Source organism: Ranitomeya variabilis, chromosome 3 (genome assembly GCF_051348905.1).
Source record: "Ranitomeya variabilis isolate aRanVar5 chromosome 3, aRanVar5.hap1, whole genome shotgun sequence".
Taxonomy (NCBI): domain Eukaryota; kingdom Metazoa; phylum Chordata; class Amphibia; order Anura; family Dendrobatidae; genus Ranitomeya; species Ranitomeya variabilis.
Window position 1 is genome coordinate 488265545 of NC_135234.1, and position 22314 is coordinate 488287858.

Sequence of the window (22314 nt, forward strand, 5' to 3'; positions counted from 1 at the left end):
CTCTGTCCGACACGATGTTCTCCGGAATGCCATGCAAACGAACCACATGCTGGAAAAATAGTGGAACCAAATCAGAGGAGGAAGGTAATTTAGGCAAGGGTACCAAATGGACCATCTTAGAGAAGCGATCACAAACCACCCAGATGACCGACATCCTTTGAGAGACAGGGAGATCTGAAATAAAATCCATGGAAACATGCGTCCAAGGCCTTTTTGGGACTGGCAAGGGCAAAAGCAATCCACTGGCACGAGAACAGCAGGGCTTGGCCCGAGCACAAGTCCCACAAGACTGCACAAAAGAACGCACATCCCGTGACAAGGAAGGCCACCAAAAGGACCTAGCCACCAAATCTCTGGTACCAAAAATCCCAGGATGACCAGCCAACACCGAACAATGAACCTCAGAGATAACTCTACTAGTCCATCTATCAGGGACAAACAGTTTCTCTGCTGGACAACGGTCAGGTCTTTCAGCCTGAAACTCCTGCAGCACCCGCTGCAAATCAGGTGAGATGGCAGACAGAATTACCCCCTCTTTGAGAATACCAGCCGGCTCAGGAACTCCCGGGGAATCAGGCACAAAACTCCTTGAAAGGGCATCGGCCTTCACATTCTTACAACCCGGAAGGTATGAAACCACAAAATCGAAACGGGAGAAAAACAGCGACCATCGAGCCTGTCTAGGATTCAACCGCTTGGCAGACTCAAGATAAGTCAGATTCTTGTTATCCGTTAAGACCACTACGCGATGCTTGGCTCCCTCAAGCCAATGTCGCCACTCCTCGAACGCCCACTTCATAGCCAACAACTCCCGATTGCCAACATCATAATTACGCTCAGCAGGCGAAAACTTTCTAGAAAAGAAAGCACATGGCCTCATCACAGAGCCATCAGAACATCTTTGAAACAAAACAGCCCCTGCTCCAATCTCAGAAGCATCAACCTCGACCTGAAAAGGGAGCAAAACATCTGGCTGACACAACACAGGAGCCGAAGAGAAACGATGCTTCAACTCCCGAAAAGCCTCAACGGCCGCAGAGGACCAATTCACCACACCAGCACCTTTCTTGGTCAAATCAGTCAACGGTTTAACAACACTAGAAAAATTAGTGATGAAGCGACGGTAAAAATTAGCAAAGCCCAGGAATCTCTGAAGGCTCTTCACAGATGTAGGCTGAGTCCAATCATAAATGGCCTGAACTTTAACAGGATCTATCTCGATAGTAGAAGTGGAAAAAATGAAGCCCAAAAAGGAAACCTTCTGATCTCCGAAGAGACATTTAGACCCCTTCACAAACAAAGAATTAGCACGAAGGACCTGGAACACCATTCTGACCTGCTTCACATGAGACTCCCAATCATCCGAAAAGACCAAAATATCATCCAAATATACAATAATGAATCTATCCAAATACTTTCGGAAGATGTCATGCATAAAGGACTGAAACACAGATGGAGCATTAGAAAGCCCGAATGGCATCACCAGGTACTCAAAATGGCCCTCGGGCGTATTAAATGCTGTTTTCCATTCATCACCCTGTTTAATACGCACAAGATTATACGCCCCTCGAAGATCTATTTTGGTGAACCAACTAGCCCCCTTAATCCGTGCAAACAAATCAGACAGTAGATGCAAAGGGTACTGAAATTTGACCGTGATTTTATTGAGAAGGCGGTAATCTATACAAGGTCTCCGAGAACCATCCTTCTTGGCCACAAAAAAGAACCCTGCTCCCAACGGTGACGACGACGGGCGAATATGCCCTTTCTCCAAGGACTCCTTTATATAACTCCGCATAGCGGTGTGTTCCGGCACAGACAAATTGAAAAGCCGTCCCTTAGGAAATTTACTACCAGGAATCAAATTAATAGCACAATCACAATCCCTATGAGGAGGTAGGGCACTGGATTTGGGCTCATCAAATACATCTCGGTAATCCGAAAAAAACTCAGGGACTTCAGATGGAGTAGAATGAGAAATTGACAATAACGGAACGTCACCATGTACCTCTTGACAACCCCAACTGGACACAGACATCGATTTGCAATCCAATACTGGATTATGGACCTGTAGCCATGGCAAACGCAACACGACCACATCATGCAAATTATGCAACACCAAAAAGCGAATATCTTCCTGATGTGCAGGAGCCATGCACATGGTCAGCTGAGTCCAGTACTGAGGTTTATTCTTGGCCAAAGGCATAGCATCAATTCCCCTTAATGGAATAGGATACTGCAAGGGCTCCAAGAAAAAACCACAGCGCCTGGCAAACTCCAAGTCCATCAAATTCAGGGCAGCGCCTGAGTCCACAAATGCCATAACAGAGTAGGATGACAAAGAGCAAATCAGAGTAACGGACAAAAGAAATTTAGGCTGCACAGTACCAATGGTGACAGACCTGGCGAACCGCTTAGTGCGCTTAGGACAATCAGAGATGGTATGAGTGGAGTCACCACAGTAAAAACACAGCCCATTCTGACGTCTGTGTTCTTGCCGTTCAGCTCTGGTCAAAGTCCTATCACATTGCATAGACTCAGGCCTCTGCTCAGAGGATACCGCCAAATGGCGCACAACCTTGCGTTCACGCAAGCGCCGATCCATCTGAATGGCCAAGGACATTGATTCATTCAGACCAGCAGGCGTGGGAAACCCCACCATAACATCCTTAAGGGCTTCAGAAAGACCTTTTCTGAAAATTGCTGCAAGGGCACACTCATTCCATTGAGTAAGCACAGACCACTTTCTAAACTTCTGGCAATATACCTCCGTTTCATCCTGACCCTGACACAAAGCCAGCAAGATTTTCTCTGCCTGATCCTCAGAGTTAGGTTCGTCATAAAGCAATCCAAGCGCCAGAAAAAACGCATCTACATTAAGCAATGCAGGATCTCCTGGCGCAAGGGAGAATGCCCAGTCTTGAGGGTCGCCACGTAACAAAGAAATAATGATTTTTACTTGCTGAATGGGGTCACCAGAGGAGCGGGGTTTCAAAGCAAGAAACAGTCTACAATTATTTTTGAAATTCAGAAATTTAGATCTATCCCCAGAAAACAAATCAGGAATTGGAATTCTAGGCTCTAACATAGGATTCTGAACTACATAATCTTGAATGTTTTGTACCCTTGCAGTGAGTTGATCAACACAAGAGGACAGACCTTGAATGTCCATATCTGCACCTGAGTCCTGAACCACCCAGAGGTTAAGGGGAAAAGAAAGATAAAACACACTGCAGAGAAAAAAAAATGGTCTCAGAACTTCTCTTATCCCTCTATTGAGATGCATTAACACTTTGTTGGCCAGCTGTACTGTTATGGACCTAGTGGTTAGGTGCACCTGGAATGACCTGATGGTTAAACTAAAAGACAGGACAAGCTCTGGGAAGTGGGAACTCTGCTGACCGCAATCCTAATCCTATAAAACACACACTAGAAATAGCTGTGGAGCGTGCCTAACTCTCCCTAGACGCCTCTTCACAGCCTAAGAGCTAACTACCCCTAAAGATAGGAAAATAAGCCTTTCCTTGCCTCTGAGAAATTCCCCAAAGGTAAAGGCAGCCCCCCACATATATTAACTGTGAGTTAAGAGGAAAGTCACAAACACAGGGATGAAACAGGTTTCAGCAAAAGAGGCCAGACTTACTAAATAGACTGAGGATAGGAAAGGGATCTATGCGGTCAGCACAAAAATCTACAAAAAGCCACGCAGAGTGTGCAAAAGACCCCCGCACCGACTCACGGTGCGGAGGTGCCACTCTGCAACCCAGAGCTACCAGCTAGCAAGGCAATATCATGTTAGCAAGCTGGACTAGAACTTAGCAAGTACTAAGAAATATATTCAGTACACAATGAACAACAAATGAACTAGCAGGGACTTAGCTTCTGCTGTAGTGGACAGGTCATCAGAAAGATTCGAGAGAGATCTGAACCAGTACAGATACATTGACAGCTGGCATGGAGTAACGATCTGAGTGGAGTTAAATAGAGAAACCAGCCTAGCCGCAAACGAGGGCAGGGGCAGCTGAGGAAGCAACCTCAGAACCAGCAGTTCCACTCACAGCCACCAGAGGGAGTCCACGGACAGAACTCGCCGAAGTACCATTCATGACCACAGGAGGGAGTTCGAGAACGGAATTCACAACAGGACACCCCATGAAAACACGGCTAAGGTGCCAACAAGGAGGAGGTGGAGTAATGTTTTGGGCTGGAATCATGGGGAGAGAAATTGTTGGCCCCTTTATGATCCCTTAAGGGGTAAAGATGAACTCCATAATCTATGTGGAGTTTCTAAAACAACGCTTCCTGCCATGGTTCAAGAGGAAGAACCGTGCTTTCCGCAGCAAGATCATTTTCATGCATGATAATGCCTCATGCTGCAAAAAACACATCTGCATCTCTGGCTGCTATGGGCATAAAAGAGGACAAACTTATGATGTGGCCACCATCTTCCCCTGACCTCAACCCCATTGAGAACCTCTGGAGCATCATCAAAAGGAGTGTCTATGATGGCGGGAGGCAGTTCACATCTAAGCAACAGCTCTGGGAGTGTATTCTGTCCACATGCAAAACAATGCAATCACCTAGAATAAAGTTTTCACTTGAAAACTATTTGATTTCATTTTGTAATAAGCTGATAATGCTTATAACTTCACAATTGACCATTTTTTTGTTCAAAATAAAAAAAAGGTTGAAAACTCTGCTGTGCATAATAATTTTGAACATGCATTTTGATTGTTTATTTTTTTTTAAAAAGATACTGTTTTCATAGGCAGTTTGTTCCAAAACATTGCAATTATACTAGAATCGTAGATGACTGGAAAATAACAATGACTGCAATTCAGATAGGTAATTTAGAGAAAATATGAGGAAATATTATTTGCTTAATAATTTGGAACACAGTGTATATGTGTAGGACAAATAACCTGTCCAGGTCAATATGTCCCTCCATAACAACCAAGTGGGGTAAACCTGGGTGTAAATTATATTTGTAGAAAAATAGCCACTAATTCTCTCACCCTGTTAGAATATAATAAAAGCGAGAACCAATGCAATCCAGTTAAGCATTTAATTGGCTGCCCCTCAATGATATTGCTAGTGATCTGTAAAAGATCAAAAAAATAAAAATATTAGAATCTGTTTATATGGTTAGTGGGTCACTAAAATATAAAAAAGAACAATTTTTTTTGAAAAAAGATGCATTTTTATTTAACCCCTTAATGACCTTGCCGCTTTTTGCAATTCTGACCAGTGTCCCTTTATGAGGTAATAACTCAGGAACGCTTCAACGGATCCTAGCGATTCTGAGATTGTTTTTTCGTGACATATTGGGCTTCATGTTAGTGGTAAATTTAGGTCGATAATTTCTGAGTTTATTTGTGAAAAAAATGGAAATTTGGCAAAAATTTTGAAAATTTCGCAATTTTCACATTTTGAATTTTTATTCTGTTAAACTAGAGAGTTATGTGACACAAAATAGTTAATAAATAACATTTCCCACATGTCTACTTTACATCAGCACAATTTTGGAAACAATTTTTTTTTTTGCTAGGAAGTTATAAGGGTTAAAATTTGACCAGTGATTTCTCATTTTTACAACAAAATTTACAAAACCATTTTTTTTAGATACCACCTGACATTTAAAGTCAGTTTGAGGGTTCTATATGGCTGAAAATACCCCAAAGTGACACCATTCTAAAAACTGCACCCCTCAAGGTGCTCAAAACCACATTCAAGAAGTTTATTAACCCTTCAGGTGTTTCACAGCAGCAGAAGCAACATGGAAGTAAAAAATGAACATTTAACTTTTTAGTCACAAAAATGATCTTTTAGCAAAATTTTTTTTATTTTCCCAAGGGTAAAAGGAGAAACTGGACCACGAACGTTGTTGTCCAATTTGTTCTGAGTACGCTGATACCTCATATGTGGGGGTAAACCACTGTTTGGGCGCACGGCAGGGCTCGGAAGGGAAGGAGCGCCATTTGACTTTTTCAATGAAAAATTATCTCCATCGCTAGCAGACACCATGTCACGTTTGGAGAGCCCCTGTGTGCCTAAACATTGGGGCTCCCCCACAAGTGACCAAATTTTGGAAACTAGACCCCCCATGGAACTTATCTAGAAGCATAGTGAGCACTTTAAACTCTCAGGTGCTTCACAAATTGATCCGTAAAAATGAAAAAGTACTTTTTTTTCACACAAAATTTCTTTTAGCCTCAATTTTTTCATTTTCACATGGGCAACAGGATAAAATGGATCCTAAAATTTGTTGGGCAATTACTCCTGAGTACACCGATACCTCATATGTGGGGGTAAACCACTGTTTGGGTGCACGGCAAGGCTCAGAAGGGGAGGCGTGCCATTTGACTTTTTGAATGGAAAATTAGCTCCAATCATTAGCGGACACCATGTCGCGTTAGGAGAGCCCCTGTGTGCCTAAACATTGGAGCTCCCCTACAAGTGACCCCATTTTGGAAACTAGACCCCCCAAGGAACTTATCTAGATGCATAGTGAGCACTTATAACCCCCAGGTGCTTTACAGAAGTTTATAACGCAGAGCCGTGAAAATAAAAAATAATTTTTCTTTCCTCAAAAATGATTTTTAGCCCAGAATTTTTTATTTTCCCAAGGGTAATAGGAGAAATTGGACCCCAAATGTTGTTGTCCAGTTTGTCCTGAGTACGATGATACCCCATATGTGGGGGTAAACCACTGTTTGGGCGCACCGCAGGGCTCGGAAGGGAAGGCACGCCATTTGGCTTTTTGAATGGAAAATTAGCTCCAATCATTAGCGGACACCATGTCGCGTTTGGAGAGCCCCTGTGTGCCTAAACATTGGAGCTCCTGCACAAGTGACCCCATTTTGGAAACTAGACCTCCGAAGGAACTAATCTAGATGTGTGGTGAGCACTTTGAACCCCCAAGTGCTTCACAGAAGTTTATAACGCAGAGCCATGAAAATAAAAAATAATTTTTCTTTTCTCAAAAATTATTTTTTAGCCCACATTTTTTTATTTTCCCAAGGGTAACAGGAGAAATTGGACCCCAAAAGTTGTTGTCCAGTTTCTCCTGAGTACGCTGATACCCCATATGTGGGGGTAAACCACTGTTTTGGCACACGTCGGGGTTTGGAAGGGAAGTAGTGACGTTTTAAAATGCAGACTTTGATGGAATGCTCTGCGGGCGTCAGGTTGCGTTTGCAGAGCCCCTGATGTGCTTAAACAGTAGGAACTCCCCACAAGTGACTCCATTTTGGAAAGTAGACCCCCAAGGGAACTTATCTAGATGTGTGGTGAGCACTTTGAACCCCCAAGTGCTTCACAGAAGTTTATAACGCAGAGCCGTGAAATTAATAAATGTGTTTCCTTTCCTCAAAAATATTTTTTTAGCCCAGAATTTTTTATTTTTGCAAGGGTAACAGGAGAAATTTGACCCCAAAAGTTGTTTTCCGTTTCTCCTGAGTACGCTGATACCCCATATGTGGGGGTAAACCACTGTTTGGGCACATGCCGGGGCTCGGAAGGGAAGTAGTGAAGTTTTGAAATGCAGACTTTGATGGAATGGTCTGCGGGCATCATGTTACGTTTGCAGAGCCCCTGATATGCCTAAACAGTAGAAACCCCCCACAAGTGACCCCATTTTGGAAACTAGACCCCCCAAGGAACTTATCTAGATGTGTGGTGAGCACGTTCAACCCCCAAGTGCTTCACAGACGTTTACAATGCAGAGCCGTGAAAATAAAAAATCATTTTTCTTTCCTCAGAAAAGATGTTTTAGCAAGCAATTTTTTATTTTCACAAGGGTAACAGGAGAAATTGGACCCCAATATTTGTTGCCCAGTTTGTTGTGAGTACGCTGATACCCCATATGTGGGGGTAAACCACTGTTTGGGCACACGACAGGGCTCGGAAGGGAAGTAGTGACATTTGAAATGCAGACTTTGATGGAATGGTCTGCGGGCGTCACATTGCATTTGCAGAGCCCCTGATGTGCCTAAACAGTAGAAACACCCCACAAGTGACCCCATTTTGGAAACTAGACCACCCAAGGAACTTATCTAGATGTGTGGTGAGCACGTTCAACCCCCAAGTGCTTCACAGAAGTTTATAACGCAGAGCCGTGAAAATAAAAAATAATTGTTCTTTCCTCAAAAATTATGTTTTAGCAAGTAATTTTTTATTTTTGCAAGGGTATCAGGAGAAATTGGACCCCAACAGTTGTTGCCCAGTTTGTCCTGAGTACGCTGGTACCCCAAATGTGGGGGTAAACCACTGTTTGGGCGCACGTCGGGGCTTGGAAGGGAGGGAGCACCATTTGACTTTTTGAACGCAAGATTGGCTGGAATCAATGGTGGTGCCATGTTGCGTTTGGAGACCCCTGATGTGCCTAAACAGTGGAAACCCCTCAATTCTAACTTCAACACTAACCCCAACCTACCCCTAATCCTAATCCCAACTGTAGCCATAACCCTAATCACAACCCTAACCCCAACACACCCCTAACCACAACCCTAACCCCAACACACCCGTAACCCTAATTCCAATCCTAATCCTAACCCTAATCCCAACCCTAACTCTAATCCCAACCCTAACCACAACTGTAACCCCAACACACCCCTAACCCTATCCGTAACCCTAACCACAAGCCTAATCTTAACCCTATTTCTAACCCTAGCCCTAATTCCAACCCTAACTCTAATTCCAACCCTAACCCTAAGGCTATGTGCCCACGTTGCGGATTCGTGTGAGATTTTTCCGCACGATTTTTGAAAAATCTGCAGGTAAAAGGCACTGCGTTTTACCTGCGGATTTACAGCAGATTTCCAGTGTTTTTTTTGTGCGGATTTCACCTGCGGATTCCTATTGAGGAACAGGTATAAAACGCTGCGGAATCTGCACAAAGAATTGACATGCTGCGGAAAATACAACGCAGCGTTTCTGCACGGAATTTTCCGCACCATGGGCACAGCGGATTTGGTTTTCCATAGGTGTACATGGTACTGTAAACCTGATGTAAAACTGCTACGAATTCGCAGCGGCCAATCCGCTGCGGATCCGCGGCCAATCCGCTGCGGATCCGCAGCCAAATCCGCACTGTGTGCACATGCCATAACCCTAACCCTACCCCTAACCCTACCCCTAACCCTAACCCTAACCCTACCCCTAGTTCTAACCCTAGTTCTAACCCTAACCCTAGTGGAAAAAGAAAAACAAATATTTTCTTTATTTTATTATTGTCCCTACCTATGGGGGTGATAAAGGGGGGGGTTTATTTATTATTTTTTTTATTTTGATCGCTGTGATAGAACCTACCACAGCGATCAAAATGTACTTGTAACGAATCTGCCAGCCGGCAGATTCGGCGGGCGCACTGAGCATGCGCCCGCCATCTTGGAACATGGCGGCGCCCAGGGAGAAGACGGACCGACTTCGGGAGGCTCGGTAAGTATGAGGGGGTGGTGGGGGGGTGGATCGGAGCACAGGGGGGGGATCGGAGGACGGGGGGAGCGGACAGGAGCACGGGGGAGCGAACAGGGGGACGGAGGGGGGTACCGGACAGAACGGAGGACTGGGGAGGAGATCGGGGGCGGTGGGGGGGGGCCAGAACATGATTTCCAGCCATGGCAGATGCTATTGCAGCATCGGCCATGGCTGGATTGCAATATTTCACCATTTTCATAGGTGAAATATTGCAAATTGCTCTGATTGGCTGTTGCACTTTCAACAGCCAATCAGAGCGATCGTAGCCACGTGGGGGCAAAGCCACCCCCCCTAGGCTGAAATACAACTCCCCCTCTCCCTGCAGATCGGGTAAAATAGGAGTTAACCCTTTCACCCGATCTGCAGGGATGCGATCATTCCATGACGCCACATAGGCGTCATGGGTCGGGAAGGGGTTAAACCCTATTATACCGCTGGGGATAAGGTAGACACCAATACTAAAGAGAAGATTGGCAAAATCATATAATTAAATTAATTTTAAATTCCACATTTAAACCTTCAGGTTTCAAAGTGTTGAGCTTAAAGATCCCATCTCTAACTATCTCGATCATTGCACATCTTTAACACCTATATATCTGTCATTTCTATTCTGCATTCTATTTCGGTATGTGCCACGTGGATGCACATAGGTGGCACACATATACACGCACAGCCTTATCCGATCTTGATGACCAGCATTCCCTGATGAACCCCCGCTATTCCCACAGGGGGAAGCGCGTCGGGCATAGTTTGGGATGTCGTTCTTTCATGGAGTCTGACCGGTGACTCTGTGTGATAGTGACCTTCGTCCACACTAACGCTCAGATGAGTATATGGTTATTGTACATTATATGAGGCATAAATTAACTAACACTGCTAGCATCTACTGTATGCATTGCGACCATGTCTTAACCCTATTAAGGGTAGTATATGACTCATGAGCTGTTGGTTCATGGAGTTTGGTCCTTGGTACTATTATGTTTGAGGACAATCTTTTTTCATCACATTTATTTGGAGTCTGACCGGTGGCTCAATGTGGATGGCAATCTCCTTTTTTCACCATTAGGCATTATTGATCAGCTGTAATAGATCTTATATAAACAGATATCATTGTAATTGTTGGTCATTTATGGTGAAAAAAAGACATAGAATGCGGAGCTCTGCCTTCCTCTAATAATGCATTAGAACAAATGAGACAAGTATGTAACTTTTTGCACGCTATTTGCCTATACTTGATACAGACATTGCGCTACAAAAGGGATATGTATCTCCCATATTGGAGGAAATTATAGCCTACATATTAAGGATAAAAACCTCCTTATTTATTATTTATATTTTTTAATTTTTTCCATTTAACCAGCGGCATTTAACCAGCGCTTTCGTCCATCGGGCCGGAAATGAGCGCATTGCGTCACATGATCGAGGGTCAGCAATGCTTCTGCATAGTAACCATAGAGCTCCTTGAGACCTCTATGGTTACTGATGTCGGTTTGCTGTGAGCGCCACCCTGTGGTCGGCGCTCATAGCAAGCCTGCAATTCAGCTACATAGCAGCGATCATCAGATCACTGCCATGTACAGTAGCTGAGCCAATTGAGTGGTGCCAGCTTCTAGCCTCCAATGGAGGCTATTGAAGCATGGCAAAAGTTAAAAAAAGTAAAAATTTATGTGAAAAAAATAAAAAATATAAAAGTTTAAATCACCCCCCTTTCAAAATAAAACAATAAAAAAAATCAAACCTACACATATTTGGTATTGCTGCATTCAGAATCGCCCGCTCTATCAATAAAAAAAAAGCATTAACCTGATCGCTAAACGGCGTAGCGAGAAAAAAATTTGAAACACCAGAATTACGTTTTTTTGGTCGTAGCAACATTGAATTAAAATGCAATAATGGGCGATCAGAAAAACGTATCTGCACAAATGTGGTACAAAAAAAATGTCAGCTTGGAACGCAAAAAATAAGCCCTCAACCAACCCTAGATCACGAAAAATGGAGACACCACGGGTATCGGAAAATGGCACTTTTTTTTTTTTTTAGCAAAGTTTGGAATTTTTTTCACCACTTGGATAAAAGAGAACCTAGAAATGTTTGGTGTCTATGAACTTGTAATGACCTGGAGAATCATAATATCAGGTCAGTTTTAGCATTTAGTGAACCTAGCAAAATAGCCAAAGAAAAAACCAGTGTGGGATTCCACTTTTTTTGCTATTTCACCGCACTTGGAATTTTTTTCCCATTTTCTAGTACACGACATGGTAAAACCAATGATGTCGTTCAAAAGTACAACTCATCCCGCAAAAAATAAGCCCTCACATGACCATATTGATGGAAAAATTAAAAAGTTATGGCTCTGGGAAGGAGGGGAGTGAAAAACGAACACTGAAAAACAGAAAATCCCAAGGTCATGAAGGGGTTAAGGTGACGTGTGAAGGGGGCCTTATAAGGGGGTTTGTAGTGGCAGGAAACGTATATTAAACATTCTACTGAAAAACCATGAATCAACACTAATATAACAGGATAAAAAAAGTCCCAAATCACATAATAGCACACAGATGAGTGTACATGTAATTAACAAATTAGTTAATTTGTGAAATATTAGAATCATGATCTTATTGAGCACAATTAAATAAGTCAAAATTCATGATTATAGCATTGAAATGATGGCTGTAAAGTATTCAAATAGAAAGAGTGCACCATCAATAAAACACAAGTATTATATCCAGGGATAAAGAATAATCCTAGAAGATAGAGACGAAGTTTGCAGATTCTCCCACTGTCATCTTTCTGTAGATTAATAAACTTATGTATTTTTTATTTGCTTGGGATGTGAGTGGTTTTTTTGCTTCATCTTTCCACCTGTTGGTTGTATACTGTTCATATTTATACCATCTTATGTACATTCCTCTATCATTTTCATTGGAACTATCTACCTGGAATCCCTGTATGCACTATATATCTGAACATTGCATGAACTACATGTTATACATATTTCATTCATATTTTATACATATCTAGAGCACTATATGTAGGCCAGATTACTTAATTTATTGTGGATCTGTAGTGTTTTTCTCTGTACAGCAGATCGGTTGCCTTGTCACTTGTCAATCTGATATTAATGACCTATCGTAAGGATATAGATAGGTCATTAATATCATAGTAGTGGTATGAACATAATGGCCATATGATGCTGTCTGGATTCTGATGGACCAAGGTCTTTGCTTTTACACAATTTATCTTGGCATAGTATGCACAAAAATGCTGTGCATCAGGACACAGTAGGATGTCTTTCTCGCTCTGTATGTGTTAGGGTTCATTCATACGTCATTGATTTTTCCCGTACACAAAATACGACACGAGTTTCATCAGTGTTTTTGATCTTGGTTTCATCAGAGTTTGGACAGTGTGTCAATTTTTAAATTCAGACTTTGGGCCAAGTTTCATCAGATTTTCTCAGATGAATAAAAAAAAATGATGAAGGTTTCTCAAGCGTCTCCTAATAATCTGTGAAAAATAGACAGCAAATAGATGACATTCAAGTGATGTCTGATTTTTTTCGTAGACCCATAGACTTGCATTAGGGATTTTGATCCAACACTCATATGAATGATCCCATAGTCTATCATAGGTGCAAATGCCTGCAATGAAAATCTGCTTGTACGAGTAAAACTGACATCTGAATCATCCCTAAATGTGTGCACTGCATATATTTATTTAGATGTTTTGTGAAACTATTTTTCTGTACTCTGTGCGACATGGCTTACCTGTCACTCTATATATTATTTTGTAAGTTCTCATTACTTTTGACCTAGTATAGTGTGATTTTTCTTGCCACTTTAGCATTTAATTACCTTAATGGCTTATACAAAATTTATCTTAATGCTGTATGACACTTCTTATATGGACACTTTACACATTAGTTGTCAGGGCACTGTATGAAACATCTTTAACTGGTCCAGAAATTCTCAAATTCAAGATATATTTTGACTAGTAGCAAGCTTCTAGATAAACCTAGGAAATCTTGGTGCACTTCTACATAAAAATATCTGAGAATGTCAGCAGTTGAGAAGTCACATTCAAGGACAAATGAGAACCAATGTAAAACTCGAATGAGAAATGTAAAAACCGTAATATGCAGTTGAATTAAATGACCACTTTGGGCTAGTGACTAAAACTTTATAAATGCAGCTAGGCATAGTTTTGTGAAAGCTTGATATAATACATACGTCTGTAAAATCTAAGGCATCTCTTTCTGCTGAAATTAGAAGGTCGAGTTGGGAATATCTGTCATCTCGGATTGCCTACATATTATATGTTATAAATATGGGTGATAACAAAAAATAATGTTAGCTATTGATCAAGATGCTGCACCACTCCTGTCAATTGGCTAGTGTATGTATACTGTTACATCTCATCCATTTCTGTAGAGAAAACTATTTTTATTGTTTAATCTGAGATAGACTATGTAAGGAATTGCTAGTTTCTCAATGATAACTATAGTCTTAACCGCACGCACACTGGTAACATTTTATTTTTATTAATTAAAAACATATATATACAGTATGTATACAGTAGACTATATATATATATGTGTGTGTGTGTGTTTACATAAATACAGGGTTTGGTGCCTAAATATTTGGACGGTGACAAAACTTTTGTGATTTGGGCTCTGCATGCCACAATTTTTATTTAAAATGAAACCTCTGAGATGCATTTGAAGTGAAGATTTCAGGTTTAATTGATGGGGTTGAACAAAAATATCATGTGAATCATTTAGGAATTGCAACCATTTTTCTACAAATCCTCCTCATTTCTGGGGCTCAAAAGTAATTGTGCAAATTAACTTTACCATAAATAAAATGTTCATTTTCAATGCTTTATCGAGAATTCATTGCAGAAAAATGACTGCTTGGAGCATGGAAGCCATGGATGTTGCCAACCACTGTGTTTCCTACCTTGTGCCTGTGTCAGACCTGTACTGCAGCTGACTTCAGTTGTTAACTGTTTGTGAGTCTTTTTACCTTAAAGGGGCTTTGTTAAGAGCAAAAGTTCATTTTAATAAATAGATCCTGGAATAATAATAACTCCCACAATTGAATGTGTTTAAATAAAATGTTCCTGTGCTGAGATAATCTTATAAATGCGCCCCTGCTGTGTACTGTGTAATGGCTGTGTCTGACCATGAAGGAACATGGTCTGATCATGCCACATCTCCTGGGCAGATGAGGAAGCTAAAAAGTATACAGACATTACAGCATCACAGGGACCATAGCTAATTCTTTTTACGACATAAAACATTTCACTGCCTGTTTTTAAACAATGTTTTACTTCAAAGAAATATTAATTCCCATGATGTCCTGTCTGTATACTCTTGTGTGTACTCCCCTGCCCAAGAGATGTGGTATAATCAGACCATGTTCCTGCATGGTCAGACACAGCCATTGCTATTCTATTGCCTCCAACATGCTTTACAGAGGTTGTGTTGTGCTTTGAATCATGAGTCATTCCAAGGTTTTTCCATATTTTCTTCTTGCCATCATTCTTGTACAAGTTGATCTCAGTTTTATCAGTCCAAAGAATGCTTTTCCAGAACTGGGATAGCTTCTTTAAATGTTTATAATAAAGTTTTATCTGACCTTTCTATTTTTAAGGCTAATTAATGGTTTGCACCAGGTGGTGAACTCTCTTTATTTGCTCTCATGAAGTCGTCTCTTTAGAGTAGACATAGATACTGAAACACCTATTTCCTGGAGAGAGTTCTTCACTTGGGTAGATGTTGTGAAGGGGTTTTTCTTCACCATGGAAAGGAACCTGCAATCCTCCACCATTGAGATCTTCCTTGGTTGTTCAGGCCTTTTTTAGTACCCAAGCTCACCAGTGTTCTCTTTTTATTGCAGAATGAACCAAACTGTTGATTTGGCCACTCCTATCATATCTACTTTCTCTCTGATGGATTTTTTTTTCAGCATAATGATAGTTTGTTTCTCCTCTATTGAGAGCGCCTTTGACCGCATGTTGTGAGTTCACAGAAAAAGCTTCCAAGCGCAAATGCTACAACTGGAATAATTTCCTGACCCTTTACCTGCCTAATTGATAATAGATTAACATGCAAATAGTCTATGTATCCCATTAGAGAGCTTTTGAGATAATTGTCAAATTACTTTTGGTCCCTTTAGAAAGAGGCAGCTACATAATAAAAAGCTGTAATTCGTAAAACCTTACTCAAATTATGATGTGAATGCTCTCAAATTAAAGCTTTGAGTCTGCACTTTAAGCCCAAATTGATTATATAACTGTATCTTAAATATGTTTTATTAAACAGCTAAAATTACAAAACTTGTCACTGTCCAAATAATTCTGGACCTAAAGGCCCCGTCACACATAGCGAGATCGCTAGCGAGATCGCTGCTGAGTCACAAGTTTTGTGATGCAACAGCGACCTCAGTAGCGATCTCGCTATGTGTGACACGTACCAGCGATCAGGCCCCTGCTGCGAGATCGCTGGTCGTGTCAGAATGGCCTGGGCCGTTTTTTGGTCGTTGAGGTCCCGCTGACATCGCTGAATCGGTGTGTGTGACACCGATCCAGCGATGTCTTCACTGGTAACCAGGGTAAACATCGGGTTACTAAGCGCAGGGCCGCGCTTAGTTACCCGATGTTTACCCTGGTTACCAGCGTAAATGTAAAAAAAACAAACAGTACATACTCACCATCTGATGTCCGTCAGGTCCCTTGCCGTCTGCTTCCTGCTCTGACTGAGATCCGGCCGTACAGTGAGAGCACAGCACAGCAGTGACGTCACCGCTGCGCTCTGCTCTCACTGTACGGCGGCTCAGTCAGAGCGGGAAGCAGACGGCAAGGGACCTGACGGACACCGAAAGGCGAGTATGTACTGTTTGTTTTTTTTGGTAACCAGGGTAAACATCGGGTTACTAAGCGCGGCCCTGCGCTTAGTAAACCGATGTTTACCCTGGTTACCCGGGTGCTGCAGGGGGACTTCGGCATCGTTGAAGACAGTTTCAACGATGCCGAAGTCGTTCCCCTGATCGTTGGTCGCTGGAGAGAGCTGTCTGTGTGACAGCTCCCCAGCGACCACACAGCGACTTACCAACGATCACGGCCAGGTCGTATCGCTGGTCGTGATCGTTGGTAAATCGCTATGTGTGACGGGGCCTTAACTGTATAAATTTATAATGTCAACAGACAATAACAAATATTTGTAAGTCCATTTGATTGTTCTTCTTGATCCAACAGTTTTTTCATTCACAAATTTGGAATGCATCAGTTTCTTTTCCATTAGCAACTTGTGATAAATTAAATCATAAATAAACTTTGCGGTAGGATTTTGACACAGAAAAATGCAATAAAAAATTGAGTTGTGATCAAGAAAAAGACACGTGGATTTAAAAATATTTGTTTTATTTTTTAGGAATGATTTTTATTTTTCGTGGCTCTTTTTTAATAAAAAGAGACTGAGGACTGAAAAGAAGGGAAAGGGTAAGTAAATGAAAATTACAATTTGCTTAATTGGGCACCCTGACCCTTCTTTATCTGACATTATTAAACAGTATAGATACATATATGTATAATACTGTATGTGCTTACATGAAAAATAATTTATAAAACAGTTTAATACATATAATAAGGATGTCTCTGTAGCTAAATATGGCATGCAAACTTTTCTATGACATTCCAGGCTATCCAGCCCTATGATACAAGGTTCCAGTGCATATTGAGACAGTTCTAGAATCTGTGTACTATCTGAACTGATACATAAGCACATCAATGCCTAGTCCCCAGTGCTAATTTCTTATGGGAGAGATTAGTACAGAAGGCAATAGTTACAATCAAATCCTTGGTGTCAGGGGTGTAATATGTGAGATTTTTTCTTCTTGCTACTGTTATGTGACTATCACCACCATATGTATGATTGTGTTTAGTATCCATAATTATATTAGTAATGAATAGTGATGAGCGAATATACTCGGTACTCGTGATTTCCCGAGCATGCTCGGGTGTCCTCCGAGTATTTGTAAGTAAGTTTTCAGCACCGCAGCTGAATGATTTACATTTGTTAGCAAGCATAAGTACATGTAGGGGTTGCCTTGTTGCTAGGGAATCCCCACATGTACTTAAGTTGGCTAGCAGATGTAAATCATTCAGCTGCGGCACTGAAAACTAAATCTCCGAGTACTTACAAATAGTGCTGAGCGATACCGTCCGATACTTGAAAGTATCGGTATCGGATAGTATCGGCCGATACCCGAAAAGTATCCAATACAAGTCAATGGGACACCAAGTATCGGAAGGTATCCTGATGGTTCCCAGGGTCTGAAGGAGAGGAAACTCCTTCCGGCCCTGGGATCCATATTAATGTGTAAAATAAAGAATTAAAATAAAAAATATTGATATACTCACCTGTCCGGTGGCCCCTGCAACTTACCGAGGGAACCGGCACCCTGCTTTGCTTAAAATCAGTGCGTTCAGGGCCTTCCATGATGTCACGGCTTCTGATTGGTCGCGTGCCTCTCATGTGACCGCCACGCGACCAATCACAAGCCGCGACGTCATTCTCAGGTCCTAAATTCCTAGAATGAGGAGTTTAGGGCCTGAGAATGACGTCGTGGCTTGTGATTGGTCGCGTGGCGGTCACATGAGTGGCACGCGACCAATCAGAAGCCGTGACGTTTGGTCATGGAAGGCCCTGAACGCGCTCATTTTAAGCAAAGCAGGCTACCGGTTCCCTCGGTAAGTTGCAGGGGCTGCCGGACAGGTAAGTATATCAATATTTTTTACTTTAATTCTTTATTTTACACATTAATATGGTTCCGATACCGATTCCCGATACCACAAAAGTATCGGAACTCGGTATCGGAATTCCGATACCGCAAGTATCGGCCGATACCCGATACTTGCGGTATCGGAATGCTCAACACTACTTACAAATACTCGGAGGACCCCCGAGCGTGCTCGGGAAATCTCGAGTAACGAGTATATTCGCTCATCACTGGTAATGAATTGTAGATGCTCCTACCGCGTCCTAATTTTGTCTACTGAATAAGTAAGGGTAATCTACATGTGATTCATGTGGATTTATACTATATTGAAGGGGTTTTGTCACTAACAAAAGTATATTTAAATCAATACATCTTAGAATAAAACTAAACTCCACAATTGCATGTGTTTAAAAATAATGTTCATGTTCTGAGAAAATCTTACATCATACTTTTGGGGTGCTTTTCTGCAAAGGGGACAGGACGACTGCACCGTATTGAAGGGAGGATGGATGGGGTCATGTATCGTAAGGTTTTAGCCAACAGTCTTCTTCCCTTAGGAACAGCATTGAAGATAGGTCATGGCTGGGTCTTCCTGTATGACAATGACCCGAAACACACAGCTATGCTTGGAAACCTCTACACAACTAATATGCAGTGAAAATCAATACATCAGTTTCTTGGCCTATGTTATTACATAGCCAAGGCCTAATAGTATTGCGGAATTTTGTCAACTATTTCAAATTGCTTTTTTTGCTTTGCGGTAATTCACCAACAGGTATCAACAGCACCAGGAGTCAATGCCTATGGGAATATATCAATCGTACAAATAGGAAATATTTCAGGATATATAGACACACCTGACCCTCCAACAATTATTAGTTACTTGCCTGGACTTTTGTACAAATTCAGCTGCAGTTATCCATTGGAGTATTTGGTCAACAACACTCAACTTGCTTCGTAAGTATACATTTAAAATATGTAAACGTCTGTTATAAACTTCTCTGAAAAATATTTCCACCAAGTAATTTTTTCATTAAAATAAAGTAATTTGGCTTAGGATAATGAAAAAAATTGGTAAATTATCTTTTACTTACATTTGCTAACATTATTTTAATAATCATGAATGATATGAATCAGTTGATTATGATGTCAAGAACTTCTTGAAAATTTGAAATTAATGTTATGTAATTGTTTTAAATTCAGCTAATTAGAACATTCTAGGTAATTAATAATGCAGCAATAACAAAAAAAATCATCATTATTCATTTCTGTTGCTAATGTGTCTATCTGTCATGCACACAAGCACAAATCTTAGTATTGGGCTATAAAGCCTTCATACATTGCTGTAGAAGCTCTATACTCAACATGAATAGAGATGTCCAGATAGTCTAATTGTGACATTTTTTTTTTGCTTGGCCCTGCACAACTCTCTTACACTTATGGGGAGTGAGATACGCATTTTAGTGATATCGAAACTCACCATTCTTTTCAAATATGTTTAAAGGGAATCTGTCAGTAAGGCCAACCGATCAATCTGCATATATGGACATGCAGGTTATTAACCCCTTTCTGTCCTCGGAAGGAATAGTACGTCCGAGGACAGAACCCCCGCTTTGATGTAGGCTCTGGCTGTGAGCCCGCATCAAAGCCGGGGCATGTTAGCTGTTTTGAACAGCTGACATGTGCCTGCAATAGGCGCGGGCAGAGTCGCGATCCACCCGTGCCTATTAACTAGCTAAATGCCTCTGTTAAACTCTGACAGCGGCATTTAATCAGCGCTTCTGGCTAGTAACAAAATAATTTTTTGGAGGCCTGTGGATTAGGCCTCTATAACAGACTAGATGCTACAAACCATTTCAAAGTGAGATGTCCTCTGCTGTACGATGTTAGTAACAGAAGAATTTTTTTGGTGCCTGTGGATTAGGCCTCTATAACAGACTAGATGCTACAAACAATTTCAAAGTGAGATGTCTTTTATTGTATGGCGTTAGTAGCAGAAGAATTTTTTTTAGTGTAGGTGAGCCTGTATAACCTAGAAGATATGCTCCAAACAGTGTCAAATTAGGATTTAGCCTGCTCTATCACGTTTGTGATACCCCAAAAATGTTTTTTTTTACTATGTCCAACAGCTCTGCATGCACAGCTACTTAACCGCCTCAAAATTACAATGTGGGATATCGTGGCCTGTATGACGTTTAGCAACATAATTTTTTTTTTGTTAAGTGCGTGAGGTGAGCAGACAGCTTAATTTCAACCCAATAAAATGACAACATAGGATACGGTGGGCTGTATCACATTTTGCAATGGAAAAATTATAATTTTTTTAATAACATAAAATGACAAGGTGGGAAACAGGAAACTGATTCAAATTGATAAAAATAATAATAAAAAGATTTAGAATGCTATACTCGTGCATGGAGCAAAATAGAAGCTATGCACACTGTGGAATTTCACCGCCACTAAATAAGGTGTAATATGGCATGGTGAATCAAACTAGCAACTGCCCCTATAAAATATTTATTCATGCACAAAAGCTCAAAACACAGAACTATGTGTTAGGCACGGGGATACTCCCACTGAACAGGGTAGATCCCAAGCCTTGTCTGCCTCAGCGGTCTTCCATTCTGCTTCTGCCACAGTGGGAGCTGCTCAGCAAAGATGTCGGTCTCAGCATCTTGCCCAGGCTCATGCTGTTTTCTTGGTTACTGCTGGCTCTCCAGCCAAAGCTATAGTAACTAGCAATAGGCAGCGGCGAACTGGCGTTCCAGAGGCTAAGTCCAGAAATCACCCTACTGAGCATGCTCGTGAGGTGGCAACCTCTCATTGGTGGTCGGTCGTCAGCTGATCGGTGATGTGGCAGTTCCGGATTGGTCCACAAGCAAGGTGCTGTCTGACTGGGCTTGAACAGGAATGTATAAAAGGTTTCCTGGAGCACGTGTTGGTGTGCTAAGATCATTTATATCAAACGTGTGTGTGGAACATAGCGGCAGTGTGCACTTGTCTGTGTGTGCTCAGGGCAGGCATAAAGTCTTTAGAATTGTAGCACCTCTGGAGAGGAGTTTGGGTGCATTCAGGGCAGGCATATAGTCTTAGAATTCTGGCACCTCCAGAGAAGAGTTTGTGTGCGTGCACACGCTGTAATTGTGTCCATTACCTGTTCCTTTTCTCCTGTGAGGCTTGCATTCTCCTGTGAGGTTAACAGTGATTGTGTTTAGTGCCATACCTGCTCGGTTACTGTGTGCGAGTGACACAGCTCTACTGCAGAGCATCTTTTTCGTTGCTGTGTGCAAGTGTTAGGTGTCGAGTTCCCGCTGCTGCACAGGGGGAATCTCGAACCACCTCCGCTGAGGTCCCCCATTCTTCTCCAGCTGCACTGGAGCCTTCTCAGTGGAGACGTCGGTCCCAGCATCTGGCTCACGCAGATACTCTGCGCTTTGTTACTGCTGCCCTTCCAGGCTCAGCCATTGTAGCCAGTACTGGTCAGCAGCGAGCAGATGCTTCTGGGACTAAGTCCTGCTTTTCTCCTTCCGAGCATGCCCAAGGGAAGACCTCTCATTGGACGTCGGGGGTCACATACTCAGGTCCTGTAGCAGCTCCTATTGGTCTACTAGGAAGGTCCTGAAGAAGCTGCAACAATAAAAGGTTCGCATGGCCGCACAGCCATGCGCTAGTATCATTTATTTATGGTTAATGCCAGTGGATGTTCTACCACTCTGATTACATGTGGTGTGTCTAGATCTGGGACTGTACATTAAGGCAGGCAGCTAGCATCAGTGGGAGCAATTAGCCGCTTGGCTTAGCATCTGGTTCCATCATGTGTGCGGTTAGCACAGAAGAGTTTCATAGCAAGCACAACCCTAGTTAGGGTATTACTCTCTGAGCATCTTGCGACTCTGTGAAGCAACAGAGCTCGCTACTATTTCACACGGGGTGAAGTCGAACCCATGTGTGAGTTCAGCGTCCATCCGCCATTACATAGCAGCAGGTACCATCTCTGCACGGTGGACCCTGGGCTGTGAATGCACCTCATATCTATCCCTTTATTTGGTGCGTTCCGCTG

At 42.0% G+C, this 22314-nt stretch overlaps 1 protein-coding gene across 1 annotated transcript in view; it reads left to right on the top strand.

Annotated features, from left to right (window-relative positions):
- LOC143817719 (zona pellucida-like domain-containing protein 1) overlaps nt 1–22314 on the top strand; it is a 244961-nt gene that overhangs the window by 46596 nt on the left and 176051 nt on the right. Inside the window, exon 3 of the mRNA XM_077299207.1 lies at nt 19030–19211. Within this exon, the coding sequence (XP_077155322.1) occupies nt 19030–19211 (182 nt within the window). The remainder of the gene's footprint in view (nt 1–19029; nt 19212–22314) is intronic.